General features: G+C 40.1%; 1 protein-coding gene across 1 annotated transcript; it reads right to left on the bottom strand.

Annotated features, from left to right (window-relative positions):
* Window positions 1-1231: 1231 nt before the first annotated feature.
* SERPINB5 (serpin family B member 5) lies at window positions 1232-15914 on the bottom strand. The gene is made up of 7 exons (XM_083879385.1): window positions 15818-15914; window positions 10624-10798; window positions 7895-8032; window positions 6788-6905; window positions 5528-5670; window positions 3940-4107; window positions 1232-2713 (listed from the first exon to the last, which is right to left on the bottom strand). Exons 2-7 carry the CDS (start codon window positions 10795-10797, stop codon window positions 2321-2323), a joined length of 1134 nt encoding a protein of 377 aa, XP_083735511.1. The 5' UTR covers window position 10798; window positions 15818-15914; the 3' UTR covers window positions 1232-2320.
* Between the last annotated feature and the right edge of the window lie 5162 nt (window positions 15915-21076).

Here is a 21076-nt window from a genome sequence, read left to right on the forward strand (position 1 = left end):
ATTGGATATGCCAAATGGTCTTATCAGCATTTAAACAGACTACAGCCTCCATTAAATGAAGACTGGCTCCTGAACTGGAATGATTTTGGAACCTGAAAAAGTTGAGAAAGCAATGATCGAGCTTTTCTCCTTTAGGAAATCTCATCCAAGAAGGAAAAAAGGGTTGGGACAATCTGCCAGAGGTTTTCACCAATCTAGCAGACCAGCAGAGCTGTAGCAGTAAGTGTGAAATAGCTCACTGGACAACTGGAACCACCTGACAAAGAGTCAGAGCCCAAAGACAAACTCTAGACAGAGGCAACCAGTCCCTCTTCTCTATGCATGGACTGCCTGTGCTTAGTCATCACCCCCATGCATGATGTCCTGACCCACCTCCTACAGCAGAACCAGTAGAAGCCGCAGTGACAACACCCTGGTTACATCTGACCTCCCAAGCAGATGAGACAATGATGGGGTGTATCAATCATTTCCAGTCATTCAAGTATCACTGAAGTTAAGTCAGTAAAGATCTTGGCATCTATGTCCTTCTCAGACAGGATGGGCTCACTTTAATTGTGGTATTTTTTTATTTTTCTGACCACTATCCTTGTGTCAAAACATGGGATACACATCAGCAAAGACCGCAAGAAATCTGCATGGTCTTACCTCCCATTGTTTTTGATCCAAGTTAGTCTCCTCAGTACCCTCAAAAATATGGTTCAAAGACCCCAGTTAACCCTCTGGCATTAAAATGCATTAAAAATCATTGAAGGTCCTCAGAGGAGACTACTGAATTATAGTGACTAAAGGTTTCTTATGGGCTGTTAAGTTCAAGAATCAAAACAGAACTCTTGTCTCTAAATTCACAATAACCAGTGCTCTGATGCGGAAACTATGCATATTAGGGGTTGTTGCATGTTCTCATTTAGGGAGCTCTTTCCAGTTTCTTTCAGACCTCAGGCACCAAGAGGACTTCTCAAGTAAAATGTTTCCATCTTTTGAGGATACAGAATTCTGCATTATATCCTGACCACCTAGTAACATAGTCCTTACTGGGAACTATCATCATGTAATTCAGAAGAGCAATCCAAACATTCACTTAGTTGCTTTTTTTGTTATTTTGACTTTGTTGCCTAAGTGAATCTGTTTATTTCCATTCCTATAATTTATTGGAAGTCAGGCGTGAATACTGACACTGTCAATGAACACACAGACTGACACTAGAGGTATTGTACATTTAACACAGGTTTTATAGTGCTTTATTCTGAACAGTAATTAGGTAAACGAGTACTGAACATATGCAGCAGGCAGCCTTTAGATAGAAATTAAACCTGATTACCATAATCTCGTGTGGAATTTGAAGACTAGTAATTACAATGTTAATTTCACTGAAGTCGAAGTCCTTATTTCTTTCTCATGCTTTAGACATTAAGTAACTGTAAGGAGTTTCCTTAATGCTAAATCCAGAGCTAGAAATGGCAGATAATCTGTGCATGAGAAGTGTGGCACTTCCAATATTAATCCAACTGTGTCCTATCCTTGATTTGCATAATGTTCTTTTCCTTAGGGTATATACTACAAGGTTCCTCGTAGCTGCAGTGAACTTGTCCCATCTTTCATGGCTGAAGGGAATGAGTCAAAAAAGGCCACAGAGCAGAGTTCAACCTCCCCAGTCTGGGAACTTCATGCTGAAGAGTCTTCTGGGGACACATACTGTCCCCACAATTTTTGCCTCTGGTGTCCATAGACCTCGGTGCAGCTGCTGTTTCACAGATGCAAATTTTGATGCCAGCCTGAACTGTTGTAGCTACACTGCAGAACTTGTGGGTTCTGGCAGGGTCTGGTAGAACACCCTGGAACACCAGAGTGTGGCCAGGTACAGGGGGAGAGCTATCATACCACATGTCCACATTTCCCCTTTTAGGCATTAGGAATCCAGAGAGTGTGAGTCATGAGAAAAAGAGGTTTCACTAGGGAGCAGGAATGCAGCTCTTCCTCCTAGAGCCCTTTCCAGCTCCTAGGCTATCTTAAATCAGGCTCTCAGTTCACTTCATTTGGGGAAAAAGGTATCACAGAGGAACAAAATGTTCTTGTTGCTGAAGCTGGGATACTTCTCAACAAAATACAGTGTGTTCTTCACAGTGGAAATTATTCCGCTACAGAGGACAAAACAAAAGGAGAGAAACTAGTTCTGCTGCATATGTGGAGTACATTGTATTACTCAGCCAATATATGAACCTCTTAGGTTTCCTTTCAAAGGTGATAGTCGAGAAGAAAAGCTTTACAGGATTGTGCACCACCACAAATGTAATTGTGCTTTTTTGTAATAAGCGTGCCTCACTTAAGGAGAACAGAATCGACCTGAAAGAATCACGTTGCGAGTTTTGTTGTGTCTAAACAAAAAGATAAATGGATGGTCAGCTTTAAATTCATCTTTGTGCTGCAGAATCCGATATCCTGGTACCTCTCGGGAGTCGCCACCTTGTTCATTTACTTCCAAGGAGACTTTATGGATGACCTTTGACACGACAACACCTTTTGTCTCACACATCTCAGAAAAATCTGATGCACTTTCGTTGAAGATATTTGTCATTCCCAGGCTTTCCAGAAGTGGTTTCAGGTCATAATCACCTTCCACACTAAACTTTGGAAGAAATACATTCACTTTGGTGTTGGCCATCATGCTGGGATTTGTCCACTGTAATAATGTCTCAGGGGTCAGTGCGTTTTCCAGCTGAAAACATAAATGAACAAAGGAAATTAGTGAGCAGTCCGAGGAAAGTGAAAGGAGAAAAAAAAGAACATTCCTGAACTCTGCACTCCCATCAAGCCTCCAAAAAATAAAGTCCAAAGGCAATTTTTGTATCTGTATTCACAACCATAGCGTTCAGGCTTAACATACTCTCAGTTACATTGATTCAAGTATGATTTAATCCACAGGACAGGCCTCTGGAGGAACTCTTCTGCATGTGCATGCTCTGGCAAGCTTTTGATAAGCAATTCACCTCAACAGCCATATGAAGGAACCTGAGGAAGACAGTCCCTACCCAGGTTACACCCGGCCAACTGGCAGAGGTCCAAAAGTCTTTATTCCTGACCCTACAGAGTAATGAAATTGCTGGTGTTTGGGACAAAAAAAACCAAATCCAGAGCCTGATCTCAATCAAACATGCAGCTGTTCAAGTAATTTTTTTAAAACTGGAAATGGAGGAGGCAGAATGTGGGACCACAACAAATTGGTATCAGGAAAGGCCTCACTTACATTTTATGATAGGCGTGTTCTGTAATTTACTCCAACATATAAAAGTATCTTACCACTGCAAAGACAGACTCTTCCTGCCTTTAAAAATTGTGGCCAGTTGCAGCAAATTACAAAGGAGACTTGAGTGATCCTTAAGTAACTTTTAATTAATATCTATTAATTAATATTATTAATTACTTAGTCCTTAATAAACTTTGAAGAGGGGTGGAAATATGTAGTAAAATTTTCATAGAGAAATTACATAAGAAATTGTTGATCTTTAGGGAACGCCTTATTAATTTTCACGTTTATGTGCAATTGTAATAAAAAATGGCTCATTTGCAGGCACCTCTACTCAAAATTAAAATTTGGAGAAGTGTAAGACCTTAGTAAAACAAATCATGGATATGTGTCAATTGAAAAAAAAACGAGGATACCAGAAATATGGGCACCTTCTGCACTTTACTCTGTCTTCTGTGCACTCCCTGTGTAGAACAAAACCTCATTTACAGCCTCACACTGGACACAGTGAAAATGATGATGCCACAAATATGAGAGGAGGAACAGAGAAGCAGAATGAGACGGTCAATTCACATGAAAGTTAGTTTTTGTCTCCTTATGCATTGCTTCTAAATAACAAAAACCTTCCATGAACATATGGCATTATATGAACTGTTTCCAAGGGAAGTATCATAGCAATTCTATATTTTTTCTCTCACCTTCTCCAAGCCAGTGCTCTCATCTTCAATCTCTTTGGGCAGGAGAATGAGCATGCTTATATGTTTGTTAAGGCAAGGGAGCTCAAGGATGGCAACATTTAAATCTTTTACATAGCCCAGGCAAAAAGTAGCTTCCAGATTCATCATCTGCACTGGTTTAGTTTCCGTCTGCAAAACATGGAGGAAACAATCCATCATTTCTTTTCATTTACAAATAATATGGTGACAGAGGAAAGTTTGTAAGCTTGCATGGAAGGGATACATTGAGTTACCACCAGAGAATTTGTTGGCTTTCACGGGTAATGAAAGAAGCAGTGAGATACTCTGTTGGCTTTTTACAGCTGGCAGCTTTCCAAAGAAAAGTGGAACGGAATTCTCCTTAATACAATAGCAACATATGGGGGATGTACCTCAAAAGAACAATTTATGTAATATTGGTGGCCCTTCATGGCTTGTCACTGAGTGCTACCAACTATACTGTCTACAGGGCAATGTAATGCTAGCAAGTGTCAAGCACTGAGCACAGCTCAACAATGAAGGTCCAGCTGTTCATACCAGTAGCTGATTTTTTGGTTCAGGAGTTGAGACAGATTCAGAAGAAATTTCAGGCTTATCTAAACCTCTAAGTCTTTGCTTTTGAATGAAATGAAACACAACAGAACAAAACAAAACAATTTCATAGGGAAGACTTTAAAACTGTTCAGTCCACATGAAAATGTTCAAAATTCAAATTCAGTAGAAAAATGTTACTTCAGGAAAAAAAAAATCTTGAGATGTTTCACTTAAGAATTTTAGTGTTGATTGTGTGACTTTAAAAACTTTTTTAGCTGGAACTATTGGCTGATGAGGTAATTTATGAATATTTTCAGTGAACCTGAAACTCTGACTTTGCTTATGCATCTCTATATGTATGTGTGTGTATATTTGGAACATAATCGCTAAATCTCGCAAATGTTCTGCAGCTTTGTATCTTGGCTGTAAGTTATCTGATTACAATATTCATCACTGTCACAGACTCCTGAATGCATCAGCCACAGGTGCTGCTCCCACTCAGACCTCACGGCTAAGCAGGACTGACATGCAGAGGACTGCAGTCCTGAGCCTGACTGGAAAGAGGGAGACTGATGGGATGACATCTCTGAAGAGGAAAACACCAGGACCAGGCAGCTACAGGATGTTCTCAAAGAGGTGACACCACTGTACACATTTCACCACCTCAGGAAATGCAGTGTGCTTCACTTCTGCTGGTTTTTGGATGCAGCCCCTGGTACCTGCAACCTTCCAATCTCTTGGAAAAACCTGCCCATGAGAATTTGCATCTCTTTGCAGACAATGGCTGCTTCTGACCACTTGTACTCATGTTATCTAAACATACTCCCAGGACAGTCTGGGACCCTTGCAACACTGTGTAAGATTAGATAGTCTAAGAATGCCATGGTAATAAATATTTCTCATTTTCTCTTGCTGGGATTTCCTTAGCTAAAAGTTTGCATTTTCGTAAGAGGAAACAGTACCTTCCTTCCTTCTTCTTCTTCCTTTTTTTTTTTTTTTTTTTTTTTTTTTCTTTTTTTTTTTCCCCAGAACATACCTTGTTGACTTTAAAAGGACATTCTTTGATCTCTGCCTCTGGGAACTTCTTCATCCAGTTTGTGACAAAATAAGCTGCATTAACTAGAAGGATCTGAGTCTGGTCACTTACACTATCTTCATTCAAAACATTCTCCATTTTTCCTGTGAATGAGGTTAAGATGGTTGTTAATACAAAAACCCATTAGCAGTATATATAAATTGCTTTAAGTGAATATGGTAACATTTCACTGAACTAAACACACTTGTGTGCTGCATCTCACAGATGAAAGATTTTCTTTCTAATGGAAAACTTCAAAAATGAGCACTTACTTAAAACTGCAGTTTAATTTTTGATGTGGGATTTGGGATCAAGGCAAATCTTCCAAATTACACATTTTGTTGGCTTATATTGCACATAATCAAAACTACATCTCCTGCTTTTGTTCAGTACCTTAAAGAAGGTACTGAGTTTTCAGTGAAAAAAACACTTTGTCATTTGGAGAGCAAGACTTGAAGGGAAGTTTCAAATGAGCAGCTACTCTTTCCTAGACTGATACATGAGAGTAAAATAACCAGGATAACAAAAAATGCTGCTCTGATTATAGTTAATATCCAAATACTGCTACAGACTTCAAAAGAGTTGAAGCACTGCCATAAATGACCCTGAATTCAGAGGACTGGGAAGGCAAGTCGTGTCTTGGAGCTGCACAGGCAGGGTGAGGTGCTTCCCCATGGAAGCCAGCCTGGGAAGGACCAGACTCCAGCATGGTGTTTTCATACTTGCACCACACGAGGGCAACAGGTGGCAACCAGCCCAGGGCCACCTCTGCTGGGGCTTCCACAACATGGCAAATGAGAGACCCACATCTACCTGCTTGTGGCACCCTGGCTGGTAAAAGCAGCTGAGATATTAATTAACAGCCTGGAACTCAGAGTCCAAGGAGTACTTCCCATTACAATGAAGCTTTTGAAGGAATTAGAGGGTTCGATGTTTTGGTTTTACATGTTGTGATGCTTCACAGCCAGGACCTGTCATTCTCCCAAACCATCCTGCTGCAGTCAAATGTGAGCAGCTTTCCTCAAGGCTAATGCAAGGTCAGTCTCACATTTCCACCTTCAGAAGTGCTGCAGCAGTGAAATCAGTGCTGCTAATCCTCATGAATCCAAATAGTAGGCCTAGTCCTCTTTCAGTATGTATTTACTCCTAAAGAGGTGTCACAAGGATAAAGATCCTTCTCCAAAGAGGCAAACAGCATTCCCAAGGTTAAGCTGTACCCACCATCAGTCAGCTCTGAAAGGGATTTGTTGATCTTTTCTCGGGTCTCCTCAGTTTTTTCTTTGAACTCCACTAATTCCAGTTCAGATGGAAAAGGCCTCTTTGTGGAGTTGACAAAGTCCTGGAAGACACAAGTAACCACAATCATGCTTGGTTAAGTGCCATTGGGTAGTTGAGAAGTCCATTACTATTTGAGGAAAGCTATTAAATAACTCCAGGAGACAACAAGGATGTACACCTGCATCCAGAACATCACTCCCAAGGTCGTCTTAAGACCAGTGGTGTTACATCAGTAAAGTAACTTTGATATTGCAGGAGTGACCACGTTGCCAGAGTTTACAGGATAAAACAACCCTCAGTCCAGGCCTGAGCAAGACTGAGATAGAGGCCACAGTCTGCTCCCATCATGTCTGTCCTCACCAGGGAAGACACTTATTGCTCTGGGCCCTGGCCTTTGCTGTAGCAGAGGCTGAGCAGCAGGTGATCTGATCACAGCACCACTGCATATGTTGAGTTTTCTTTTAGGCTGATGTTATCCTTGCCTGGGACTCTACTCAAGGACAACTTTGAGGGGAAAAAAAACCCACAGACAGAGCATTCTTCTCAATTTTTTGCAAAGTTTGTAAGTTAAAAGGCCAAACACCACCTTCTTCATTTGTGTTGTTTCATAGTCAAAGTTCTGCCTTCTCAGGCAGATTAAGAAAACTGAAGCTTATGCAGTAATTACTTGGGTGTGTGAACTGGACACACACTTGCACCACCAATTTTTTTACACTCATTTTCACTCATACATGCAATGCAAAGACTTTGATGTGGCATAGAAGTTATGTTACATTCAAAACCAAACTCGCTACTGACCTAAAGCATATTAATGAAAGAATTAAAAGTGTTGTAAGAGTTGCACAGCTTGGAGTCAAGCAGCAGACTCATCCATCCTCCTACAAACCTTTATGGCAGCAGACAATATTATGCTGTTTATCATTTGAGTCCAGTCAACCAACAGCCAAAAGTACAAGAACTAATTTTAAATAACATTGCAGTCTGATACCATAATCCATCAAGATGATGGCCAAGCAATTCATAACACCAGGGTGTTCCTGCAGTACTTACTGTGGTAGGATTGAGAGACTTGTCTACAAAGAGCCGTTTGACCATTTTCAGTGCAAAGAAAGAGCTGAGTTTGGAAACATCTGAAGTTATTGTTTGAAACCCAAAAGAAACATCTTTGACATCTTGTAAATGCAACACCTGTTAAATGAACATGACAAAAGACTAAGCGTCATTTATTACTATTATTATTGTCTAGACATTCCTAACAGCTAAGCAAAAAAATAATGCCAGTTTTTGTGAGCTGTTGCTTTTTGTATTTAAGCTAATGACAGAGCCTTTCATTGTTGTTATTTAAAAATCATTTATGTATTTGACATGCTAACATAAATCTAAAAACCTGATCCTACCAGAACTTTCACCAAATGCATTTCTTTCCTACAAGCAATCCAAATAAACAACAGAGCTGTTCATGCTGGTGATGTGACTTACTAAAACTCCATAGTATGGAGTCATAATGTTTTTGCTAAACTTACATTCACATGCAGAATCTGAAGATATATGAAGGTCCTAGATAATCTCCTTTCTAGAAGTGGGCTACACCCTTAAAAATGCTTGCCAGATCATCAAGTTTTCTGACTGCTGTGACTAATACATGACATCACATGACATTTCAGCAAAAACTGATCAGATAAAGATAACTGTGTTTGGTTTTGTAGACACAGTAGAACTATGGGTAGGGCTGCTGACCAACACATGGCCACCTTCCAGCAAGTCCAGTTCTAAGAAATACTGGCTAATGAAGCCTTTGTTTGAAAGTAACCCTATAAATATGAATTAAACTTTTAATGCCTACTTATTACAGGATCTTTGATGGTGGCTGTCTCATTACAGAAAGCCTGTCCAACCCTCCTCACCTGCCTCAAATTCCTTTATGAGGCACAGCTGGCACTTGAGACCTTCTTTTCCTTTTGTACATCACTGCTGCTCTTTCTCCCAGAACACACCTTCACAGACAAAATTGCTGCTCTGCCTTAGTCACCCTTCCATGTCTTCCACTATCCTATTGCAGAAGGCAATAAACTCCCAAAACAGTTCTAGAAGCACAGCTCTCATAGACAAACTCCATTTCCTTAGAAAGAATGATCTCAACTTTTTTCCTTCTCTTCCAACAGTTTTATTTCTTTTCATGTTACATGCAGAAGATTCTGTGCCTGGGAACTAGGTTGGAGGAGAAAGCTACTGCAGCTTCTCTACCCGGAAGAATTTTCAGCACAAGTTTGTTGACTGATGTTCCAGACTACAGGGGCCCATCTGGCTCCTTTTTTATCTAGTATTTAAAACCCAAATACAAACTCAGGGGAAGGCAGGAGCTAGAATAGACATGGAAAATAAGAGATATTACACTTAAAAGCATAGCAAGCTCTTCTTAGCATCTGTAGTCAGCACTTTTTAAATACCACTAGAGAAATATGAAACACCAGTGTGCTTGTGTAACAGAGCTCCACTTTTGGATGTGCAGGTTAACTTGTTATTATGGAATAGTTCAAAGCAAATTGCAGACACAAGTGAAAACAAAATAAGGGCAGGGTAATATTTTTAACTTTCCCATCATAAAGACAACACTTGAATTTTGAAATGCTGAGAGAGCTTCAGGGTACCATTTAAATTTTAATATTTTTTTAAAATTATGTGTGGAAAAATGTGCAGTGCTTACAAGATCCATCCCTGAAAGCCTTCAAAGCCAGGTTGGGTAGGGTCTGGAGCAACCTGGTCTAGTGGAAGATGTCCCTGCCTGTGGCAAAGAGATTTAAGGTCCCTTCCCACAGAAACTATTCTAGGATGCTAGGATTTTCATGGACATATTGCTGTGCAGCTCTGTGAACAGCACAAGACTCCCTGTAATCTGTGCCATAAGTAGGGGCACAGAAGGCTGTGCTCAGGGGTACTTTCAAGTGAAACTACATGGAGGAATTTCCAAAGGAGGGGAAATACATTCAAATATGTAGAGAGTCTTTCAGAGCCAGGTGATAATCAGCATACAAATGCATACTTAATTTGCATTTCATGCACCTTGAGGAAACTGCAGAAACCATGGAGACCCTCACTGGGATAAAAAGAATCCAGCTCAATCTCTGCTTACACAGAGGCAGCAGACAGGGCTGGAGGGCTGACTCCCTGCTCCACAGGGTGAGCTCTACAAACTGATTGAATCAAGACTGCCATGCTGGATCATCATGCTGGAAACCCCTTGAACATCATGCACTGCTTGCAAGGAGAAACGTGGATGAAATTGTGCCCCTTCTACTTCATCCACCTCCTCCACGCAGTATTGTGGGAGAAAGGGGAAAAGTCAGTAATAGGGCTGCTACACATACTTGCTGCTGACAGCAATGGCAAAATAATTTTCAATTCTATAAAGCTTAAGCATTCTTGAATAATGGAAAAAACAGTTATCTAGAAAACACAGTGATCTGGACAGTGACTCATAGCCACGAACACTATGCTAAAAGGAGACAAGGCTTTAATGCTTGTCTTTAATGCTTGTAAGCACTCTGCTATGTCCACTTCCACCTTATACATGCCTGCAAAGATTTTTCTTTCAGAGTTTCAGCCTTTTTTTGTGCAGGGCCATGGAGTGTGGAACCATTAAAGAAATTTGGATGCATGGTTTGAAGTCTGTCTTACAAGAGAACCAGACATCCAGGAGAAGGTTAACAAGAGTTAATAAGAAAGACACCTATAACAGCCATATAATTTTGCAGCTACAGAACAGGTTGCTAACAGCTTACCTGTTTCATCTGGTCTGCAGTATCACCTTTCGTAGCTTTATATGCCAAAGCCAGAGATGTTGAGGTACACAGTGGAGAAAAAATAATGTTGGCTGTTTTGTCCTTCTCACATAGCTTTTTGAACATATCAACTGCAAAGGCAGTGTTTGCTAGTTGCAGAGCGTCCATTGTCATCCTGAAATGGAAAAGTGAAAAGAGAGATGACTCATGTTGTAATTCTAGTTCCTGCTGTGGTGGGGATGGGTCAGGGCACTGAAAGAGGCTCGCACCAGTATCTGGATTGGATTTCTGAGGAGAGAAGAGGTTCAGTAATAGCCATCATTTTCAAGTGACAGCAGGCAATGCTATGTGTTATATAGAGCCAGTATTATCAGAAACACTTGAGAAAATGTGTGTGGGTCAGGGTGACCCACACACACTGAGTCAAATTGGAACATATATGAATTTAATCTGGTTTTAATTGTTACTCTTAAAATGTGCCAACTCAGAAGATAATTCACTTATGCTCTGGGCTCTCCTGGCTCTCAGACAGGTCTTTAATGGTCTCATAACTTCTCTATCTCTTGCTTCATGGCTAATTGCCCATTAGACCTTTAGCTTTGGTACATGTCTGTCCTCTTGGGGTTGATTCCCATTATCCCTGGCCTTGCTAGAAGTTTCCAGAAAGCTGCCTCGTCCTGTACATTGAGATTATTTTAGAAACTTGAAGGAAGCCTTCTAAAAAATACCAGTGTGCCCACCCATCACTTACACTGTTTTAACTCAAAGGTTTTCCTAGCCACTCTCAGTAACTGCAGTTGCCACAGGGTTGTTACATGACCTGTACAGTCAGGAAAGGCAAGGCACAATCATTGCTGTCCATGCTCTGGGAAAGCCAGAGACCATTCCCATCTTCCAGGGTGCTTTCACATACCCAAAGTTGCACTTCAGTCTAAGCACATTTGTGTAGATTCAGGCCAAGAAGGGTGAACCCCAGAATGTCTGTCAATAGCACAAGTCTGGCTTTAGACCAGCAATCACACAGAAGATGACCCCTTTGGCACAGTGAATTTCACACTTACTATGCCCCCAATACCATGTATCCCTAAAAAAAAGGAAACTGTTGAAATTGGTGCTAAACAGCTCCATCTAAGCTATTGACAGAGACAGAAAGGAAATGGAAATTTTTGCATGTGTTATGCTGCCCAAATGTAGCTGACCATCTGACACCATTGTACAGAGACACTCTAGAGCAGCTGTGGTACTTGACAGTAGTAATGACTTCCAAATAATTTGTGGTAGTTATAAATTTTTATAACTATTTTTTGTGAGAGTAACAGAACAGGCAGGTCATTTGCCCACAACGCGGTCAAGAAAACACTTTTATTTACTCGTATGACCTGTTTGACTACAGAAGGCCTTTTACAAAATAAATGCCTTCATTTTTATTTTAATTAACTTATACATGTTCTTGGATTTACTAGGTAAGTCAATTGTTTTACTTGACAACCAGTTTGTTTTGGGCTAAAAGATGCAGTATAAAAGGTTAGTGAAATGCACTGCATTTAATCAAGTTTAAAAAAAAATATATATATATATATATACTGGCATTAAACCAAGGCTTTTTAAGTCAGCATTAGAAAAGCACACCTAACCAGCCCTGCACTCTTGCAAAATAATGTGACTGCTGGTGTTAGCAACAAACTGTTTGCTAACAAATCCCCTCCCACTGAGGGAAGAAAAAAAAAAAAAAAAAAAAAAAAAAACACAAGAAAAAGAGTTATCTTGAAGACAGCAAACATTGAACATATTTTATCCCCACATGAAAATACAGAGGAGTATGCTTTGCAGCATCCAGAGGTTTTGTCAGACTCAGAATTCAGAATGGGTCTGGCTAGATTTGTTTCTCTTCCAGTACTCTGGCAGTCTCTGGCAGCTGCTTGGTAAAGAGAAGTTTTCCATGAGAGATCCCATTTTACAGCATCAGCAGGTATCGAGCTGATGTCACATCGAGGTTCAAGAAACATCTGAGATCATATGGGTGTAAAGAGAGGACCAAGTGCCAGCCTAGCACTGCAACAATCCACCTGGTTTATGTAGACACAATTTCTCAGGCATGAAAGCAACTAATTACCAGAAAACTCAAGCTTTTAAGGGAGGAGAGCTTTAGGCTGGACAGTGGCAAAAGACAAGAACAAGTTTGAAGGACTGAGACTGCTGATGAGGGAGTAACTTGGAAGAACAGGGCAAAGAAGCAAACATAAAATCATTCCTTAAAATGCCTCCCTGCAATTGCTCCTCACAAATGTGATCTTTTGTGCTTGTGCATGTCTTAAAAAAAATTCCCCTGCATAGGCTACCGACCTTATCTTTGCCATTAACTCAACCATTCTCACATGAACACACAATACACTCCTGTACTGTGTCTGCTTCTCAATCTCTCTCTCGCTGCCCCACCCCACACCATCACCACCCCCCAAAATTGAAGGCTTGGGGCAAGTATTAACTTCACAGGTATTTCTTACTGAGCAACCGATGGAAAATTACCCAGAGAACCAAGAATGCGTCATTCAGAAAACATCTACCACCCTCAAAAAGACAAATCATACCAAAAAAATCTTATGAGTCATGCACCTGAAAAAAAATTTAATTTGTCAATAGAGTATATATATATTAGTATTATCTGGCATGATATTGTTCTATTCAGGCCTCTGGATCTTCCTTACATGCTAAAAATCAAAATGAAATAATAACCAATTAAAAATACCCCTTGCTTTTTTCTGGCTTGATCTTAACTTTGAGATGTAGATGTACTACCTGTGTTTCACTTCCTTGCGTTGCAAGACATTCAGAGTAAGAGAATAAAATAGGAAATTTTGCATAACTGAATTAAATTCTTCTTTATGCCAGTTAAAAGCTGCTCTGACCTCATTAGTATCTCTGATACTGTTCATATTGGATCATTTTTTGTAAAGTTTCAATATTTCTTTTCAGTGAGAGAAACAGGAGGTATTTCATGGTAAACTTTTTATGTACTTTTGTTCACCCAGTAACTGCTGATACTCCCAAAGCTTCTTTGGAAGAGAGTGAAACTGCTTCTGGTAGTGGCAAAGCTGTCCATTTTAATTTCTTTATTTTAATGGTACAATTGAAATAAGGACCATTCAAAATATTTTGTTGGGGAAAAAAGCTCAGCTGCACCCTTAACCTTAAATGATTGGCTGGATAGCAAAGAATAATCTCTATTCCACCATTTTTTCAACTGGTCAGTCAGTTTTTTATTCTTCATTTATTAATTACTATTCTATTCTATTCTATTCTATTCTATTCCAACGTTCATATTACTGAAAAGAATTTACAGTATTGAATATTAAAAAATCTTAAATCTCTTTAAAGCCTTGAGCACCCCAAGCCTTGCAAGTCCAGTAAAGCCAGTTCCAGGCAAGTGAGAAGGGTTGAGGCTCCCAGTGAGAGCAAAGCCCATTAGCTGGCCATTAAGAGTCTCAGAAATCAGACTTAGCTCCTGAGTCAGTAATCACAGGGAACCCTCAAACAGGGAGGAGTCAAAAAACTGAAAATGAAATTTAAAAAAGGCCTGCTGCATGGGCTCTTATTGGGTCCCTCCTTTCCCAGGAAAGCAGGGTGTCAGCATTTCCAGAAAGGCCCACAGCAGTGGGGCATCTTCTAAGCACTGGGAGCCTGCGATCCATCCAACTTTATTTAAAACTGTGACTGTCACAGCGTGAAAGAGACATTTTCAGATACAGAAGGGAGCTGAAAGGTTATGGAACCAGTTCAGAAAAACGTGATTTAAACTTGTTTATTGGTATAAGACACCATTTTTGCTTAGTCACTCTTGGATTCAACAACTACAACAAATTCCGCCCAAAAAAAAAACAAACCAACAGAGAGGCTTTTTTTCTATCTGCTTACTAAGGGAAAATCTAAATATAGCTTATATTTTAAAATTTAATCACAAGAATAGCAACATCTGTGTGCAAATATCTGACAAGTCAAGTTAGTAGTATGGTAGGAATATCTGATAAAGCAGAACAAGTATTTATTTTATCCTTGTCTCGGTTAAGCGGTCTTTCCAGGAGAAGATACCTGTGGCAGATAAAACACAGACAATGCTGGCCATCCAGAGCTGAGGGGTACTTTGGGTTTTTATTTCAGGAGCTGTGAGTGCCAGTGCTGTAGTCTCTCCAGTCCAAACAAAATTCCAAGAGGATGAATTATGTGAAACAACCCACATGCAAATTTCACAAGTGAGGCATTAATATTGAAACTAGATCAAGAGTTTAACATGATCCCACTTCAGTTCTTACTCAGCAAACACAAGATATAAAGGAAATAAAAGATTTCTGTGAGCCTTTTCTTCTTCTACAGAAATGACAACTCTCCACCTGACAAAACACCTGGATTAAAAAAACCAAGACACAATTTCCTCTGAACAGACACCGAGGAATGCAAGACAACAGACTGATGTGGGACCAGAGCACCTCATATGGCTGAGGAAAAACCACTGTCAGCAACATAGCAGGGAAAGTCACTCCAGGAAGGAAAGACAAACAAGCCACTACAATATGCTTTGTTGTACTTCAGTGGCCAATGAACTCTTCAAAAACTAAATGGTCGCGCTGAGAATAAATTTGTAATTACTAAGCCTAAGCTCCTGTCCTTCACTTTAGACAAGTGTGGATTAGTCATTTGGTTATTAACTCAGATCAAACAGAACAGAGCGTATACACCTCTGCAGAAAAAGAGAATATTCCTCTCTAACAGAGGCTTATAAATGAAACTAAATCCTACTTTGGCACATGGAGGATTTTCATGGCACCATACACAACTTGCTTTTTCTGATATGGGAATAGCCATTTGCAATAAACCACCATATTTTAATAATTTCTAACACCCTTGCTGTCTCACCTGCCAGATCTTTTTCACTGCTTCCAATGGATCTTTTGGAGAAAAAAATAAAAAAAAATTTAAAAAATTAAATATATATAGTATAGCAATTAGAGCAGTTTTGAAATGCAACCAAAACACGGTCGTTTGGGAAGGCAAAAAAGCTTCTTTAATTCCACGTGTACATTTTTTGTACAAATTTCCTTATCCTACTCCCTCCACACAATTATATTTCACATAAGAGATTTGTTAACTATTATCTCAGCATAAATTAAAGTATCAGAGAAAGAAAAAATGCCGTACTTACTTTGCAAGGCTATAATCCTGGTAAAGGAATCAATGAAGTGAGCCCAGCACGAAGAACCAGCTGCCCGTGCTGAAACCTTGCTGAGCAGAAGACTCTGTTACTTGCCTAGTCATTGACACCACTCCCACTTTCCCAACCTCAGTTTGTGCACACACACACTGCCTCTCACTCTCGCTTTTTTTTCCCCTCCCTTAATCATTCTTCGTGGCAACTCCTACATTGGAGGAGCAAAATGATTCACACCAGAGTTGTCTTTGCCTGCCCAACCACTGAAGACAGCAACAAGCTCTGGCAGGAAAGAGCAGCCCTGTGTGTTGCCTTCAGCAAGCGCAGCACAAAGGGCACCAGACAAGAACGAACGAAGGAGCGAATGCAGGAGTTGATGAGCAATTAAAAGACCTTCTCAACAAAACCAGCACTCCAAGAAACTCCAAATGGGATTGCCGCTATTTGCAGAAAAATTGTAATAGTGAAAAAGAGATCCAGAAGAAAACCAAAACATGTAGAAGTGTGTGGCTGGGCACTTTGCATCTGTATATGCATTAAGACAGTATCTTAACTCTGCCTACGAGGCATATGTGTGTGTTTGGCTGCCTAAAAAGCCCAAGGTCAAACTGGAGTTAATGATGAAAGGAAAACATCTTCATGTTGCTGTAAAGCAAAGTTCCCTCCCATAAGCAGCCAGGTCCACTGCATGGGATGAGCCCTCCCTGCTGCCAGATGTCCCCAGAAGTGGCAGGGAAACAGAGAATCTCACCCCTTCCCTTCCCAAATGGGCACCACTGGGTTCATGTACAACAGCTCACATTAGTACTGATGAACATGTCAGGGTGGGAAAAGAAAGGGAGAGGGAGAGGTGCTGGTGCCACCCACCATCACCAGGTGTATTTTCTATAATTTGAAAGATGTATGCAGTCCTTACCAAGAAAGAGATGTCCTACTCCTGCTCCACACAATCCCCTGATTGGACAGCCAAGCTTCCCACAGTGGACAACAGCAGCAAGTACCCCCTAGGAAGCCATGGCTGCCCCTCAGTCCCCATGAGAAAATGGCCCCACACCACAGGCACAGCTCAGGTTCACACCTCAGTAACCCCAGATAACCCTGCACATTTTTAGACCACAAAAAGCATAAGCAAGATAATTGAATTTGCTTTCAGGTTTGAAGTGCTGGTGTGCCCAGCTGCCCAAATGAAAGGGGTAGGACACCAAAAGATGCATTTTCACTAGCTTGGTACTTCCTTGGTGACAGTGGGAACTGGGGAGATGGTATCTCCTTCTGGAATAACATGTTTCTGTGTTGCTTTGAGCATAAATCAGGCCACACCACTGCATCCTGATCATATCCTACCCATGTTTCCTTCCAAAAGACTCCTGAGCTCTTATTACCCAAATGATTTTTTTTTCTATGATGCAGATGGAGTTCACCTTCCATCACTGCCAGACAGCAAATTTAAAATTCATATCCTTTTCCATAACTGAATTCATAACAAAGACAGGGTGTGGATGTGTTTAGGCAATTAAAATAAGATACAAGCCAGCTGGTTAAATTGTGCCATCTGGGGCATCATTGTTATGTATCTAATTAAGCCTTCTGTGAGAGAAATGTTTATGAAAATACACAATAATTTTTGGCTGCCAGACTATTCTCAGATGTCTGCAGGTAATCTAAAGCCAAGTGTTGTCATCTCTGCGGAAGCAAACCTTTTTTCAGACCCAGGTCTAACAAGTATGGTCACTGTGAAGTGGCTCAGAAGCTTCTGGATAAGCTGCAGGGAGGTGGACAACAGGCAGTCTGCCTTTATAGAGACAGCCCAGCTCACCAGAGCCATTTCCTTCTTACTGATAGGCAGGAAATACAGATACAAGTATGTGCCTCAAAGGGCTGGACAGTGGGAAAGGGAAAGGGCTCTGCATTGCCAAGATAGAGCTGTGTAAACATCACTTACACTCCATTGAGTAACTGCTCTGCAATGGCTGAGATATGGCAGCATGTAGCAGTACAGAATCCTTCAGTCTGACCTAGTTAGTGCTGAGAAATTAATTAATTCTGATAATGGTGCCATGAAACTAGTAATTACTGCTGCAATTGTTATGCAGTGAAGAAGTACACTGGCTCTGGTAACTGACTCACAGGGCAGATTTTCTTCCCCTAAAAAATGGACAGTTTGGGCTCACTTGCTCTTGGAGGCAATGTTAAAATAACTGTGACTTCCTGCTAGCTACTTATTCAGATATATGGGAATTGCTGGTATATAACTGGGTGTTACTTACAAAGAAGATGTGTAAAAGCAGAAGATGCTAACTTGAAAAATAAGAAGATGCTGAATCTCGAGTTGTTGAAGTTTGTATAGGACAAGAAGTGATGCAGTTGTCACTGTGTCCATGAACACTCTTCCTCAGTCTGACTGAGTAACAGCTACTTGTATCAGCATCCCCATGTCCTTCATTTACCTTGCACTAAATTGGTTCTGTTCAGTTTAATCTCAAAGTATTTTCAACTCACACCAATTATGACCTGTTTTTCTACCACCAAAATAAAAAATAAAAAAAAAAAACCAAAATGAAACAACACAACAACAACAAACCCCAACAAAACCAATAATGGGATTTTTCCTTACAAAAAATAAAAACTATTTTTAAGCCCTCTGTGAATTGGACACCTCCTATAAAAAATAGGTAAGACGAATAAGGTAAAAGAATAAGGTAGAAACAATGAGGATGTAACATGGAACACTTTGAATCTTAAAGTGTGAATCCTCTAATACAGACAAATTACAGTCTACTGGCAAAGTAATAAATGAACTGCTGTCCTCCCTCTTCCAGGTCTCAAGGAAAAATCCAAAGACATTGCTGAATGCTAGGATACAGCAGTTACATTTGTGTGCCAGACTCTATTGCAGAAGGGATGCAACCCACCAGGTGACTCTCCTGTTACTCAGCCTGCTCTCAGTCCTCACTCCCCTGGCTCTCCCTGCCACACCCTCCTAGGAACGCTGTTCCTACATGCTGCTGGAAAGGAAAAAACACCAGCTGCCTTCTTGCCACGCTTGAAGAAAGCTCATTTGGCGGGGCGGGGGAGGGGGGGGGAATATGCTTGCTGCTCAGTACAACATGAAGAACTATTTCAATTATTTCAGAGGCTCATAGCATCCACTGTAGTCTTTATTTTTCCTTCCTCCTAATCACTCTTAGTGCACGTCTGATTGCAATTAATGCCAGCATATTTAGAAGACCACATGTGAACTCAGCTACAAGTGGGATTGAGTAACGAATAGAGCAAAACTGGTGCACTCTTTCTATGCTTTCAGTCATGAAAGATCTTCTAATCGAGTTACAGCTTTCACAATAAGCTTTGGATCTTGCAAGGAAACCAGCAGTTGGAAGTTATTTGTACACTTTTGTTTTGATTTAGTGCCCTATAGCTTTAACACAATTAGAAATATTCAAAGCGTAAGAAAGACTGCAGTGTCTGTAAACAAGTACACAGCAGAGCTTTTCATCGTTTTTACATAGCATAGGTCTATATTACTATTTAATAACACGAATAAGCCAAAGTATTTTTCATTTCATAAGAAATGCTAGTAAAATATCACATTAACCACAAGTTAATTTGAAATTAAAGTAACACAGTAACAAAGCATTACCCTATGGTTCCATTGAAAGAGACATAAACTGAACAGCAACGAAGAGCCTATTTTGTTTTCCCTCCCAAGGCATCTTCACCAATGCACGTAAAAGATGGTGTCACGTAGCAACACACAGAACCAACACATATGGCAGCAGAATAGTTTTCTTCAGACACCTCTGCTGACGTAAAAGTATTACTCATCAGTGGTTACTTCTAATAACAGACAGGAAATTAATTTCTTATACTTTAATGCGTTCACTTTTGTGCTGAGTTTTTTTGGTTTGGATTGGTTTTGTGTTGTTTTTTTGTTGTTGTTTTTTTTTTTTTTTTTTTTTTTTGGTGAGGCTCTTCTGAACTCAGGTATACGTTTCATTGGGGAAAAATAAAACTTAAATAGGCAACCAAACAGCTGACAGATTTCAGTGAGTACAAAGCCCTTAATTTGGTGAATAGGAAATGAATTTTTGTATATGCTGAGATAAGGCTGTCGAAGATTTGACTATTTTCCCTAAAGGTGTTGCTCCCACCACATAGCAACAGGCATAATGCTTAGGGTAAATCAACTTAATAAAGACACAGATTTGACTGACTACTTGGAATAGCCTTGCAATATAACTAGGAATTGGAAATAGAAGGGGAAATTAATATATGTAAACCAGACTAAAAACTCTGACACATTACTCTGAAACTGTACAAAGATCAACTTCTGTGAAACAAAAGCAGAAAGATAATGCTTTGGATTAACAACTTCTCACCAAAACACCTGTGATCCATTCCTTACATGAAAAAAACCCACCTTGGAACCCTGTGTGCACTGCTGGTTCAGGGTGCCATCTCATGGGGACAAAGATAATTGTCTGTTTCTTTTATTGCTGGTGCCCATTGTTATTGCATCAGCTTCTTTTGCCAGGCTGAAACTCTGATTCAAAATTATCTGACCTATGTTTGTCCCAGAAAAAATGCAAACACACTCACATTTGTCATGTTTTCTCAGTATGTTTTTCAATTTGGTTATATTTTCAAATGTTTGAAGTATCACTCTCTAGTATTGTTTAGTCAAAATCACTTTACCACAGGAGTGCTGTTATTAGGAGTGCTTTCCCTACATATCCTCAATTTCTTGTGCTTGATTATAGGTTCATGGAAGACCTCACTAGTGAATTATTGGCAGCACAATAATCCATCAGTAAATTCCAAATGGAGCATAGGAGCAATTTTAGAATTATCTGCCTTCAAATAGCAAAATAAAATCTGTATGTGGATAAGATTACTCTTGTCAACGTGGAAACTCTAAAGAGGGAGGAAATCACATTGACATAAGGTAAGTTAGCAGAAGTATCTTTCCCAAAAGAAGCTAAGGGACCAAGCAGCTCCCTCCCCCAGACACTAAACTAGCTTTAACTCAAGATTCAGCAGATTCTGGAAGGGATTACATGACCTTCACTGCTCACCATAGCAGACCTGGACTCTGACACACAGTTTCTCTTCAGTTCTGGGGTTTTTTGGGTTTTGTGGTTTTTTGTTTGTTGGTTTGTTTTGTTAGGGGGTTTTTGGTTTTTGTTGGTTTGTTGTTGTTGTTGTTGTTGTTGCTTTTTGTACTGCTCCCTTAAGTGCCTCCTTATCAGTATA

Source organism: Zosterops lateralis (assembly GCF_965231275.1).
Source record: "Zosterops lateralis genome assembly, chromosome: 1".
In the NCBI taxonomy this organism is placed as follows: Eukaryota; Metazoa; Chordata; class Aves; order Passeriformes; family Zosteropidae; genus Zosterops; species Zosterops lateralis.

What these genes read in the sequence shown, in the direction of transcription:
- SERPINB5 (XM_083879385.1), bottom strand. Translation starts at nt 10,797, where the DNA reads ATGACAATGGACGCTCTGCAACTAGCAAACACTGCCTTTGCAGTTGAT. An exon ending in CTGCAGACCAGATGAAACAG is followed by an intron (nt 8,033 to 10,623) that starts GTAAGCTGTTAG and finishes TTCATTTAACAG; the next exon opens with GTGTTGCATTTACAAGATGT. An exon ending in AGAGCACTGGCTTGGAGAAG is followed by an intron (nt 2,714 to 3,939) that starts GTGAGAGAAAAA and finishes TTATGTTTTCAG; the next exon opens with CTGGAAAACGCACTGACCCC.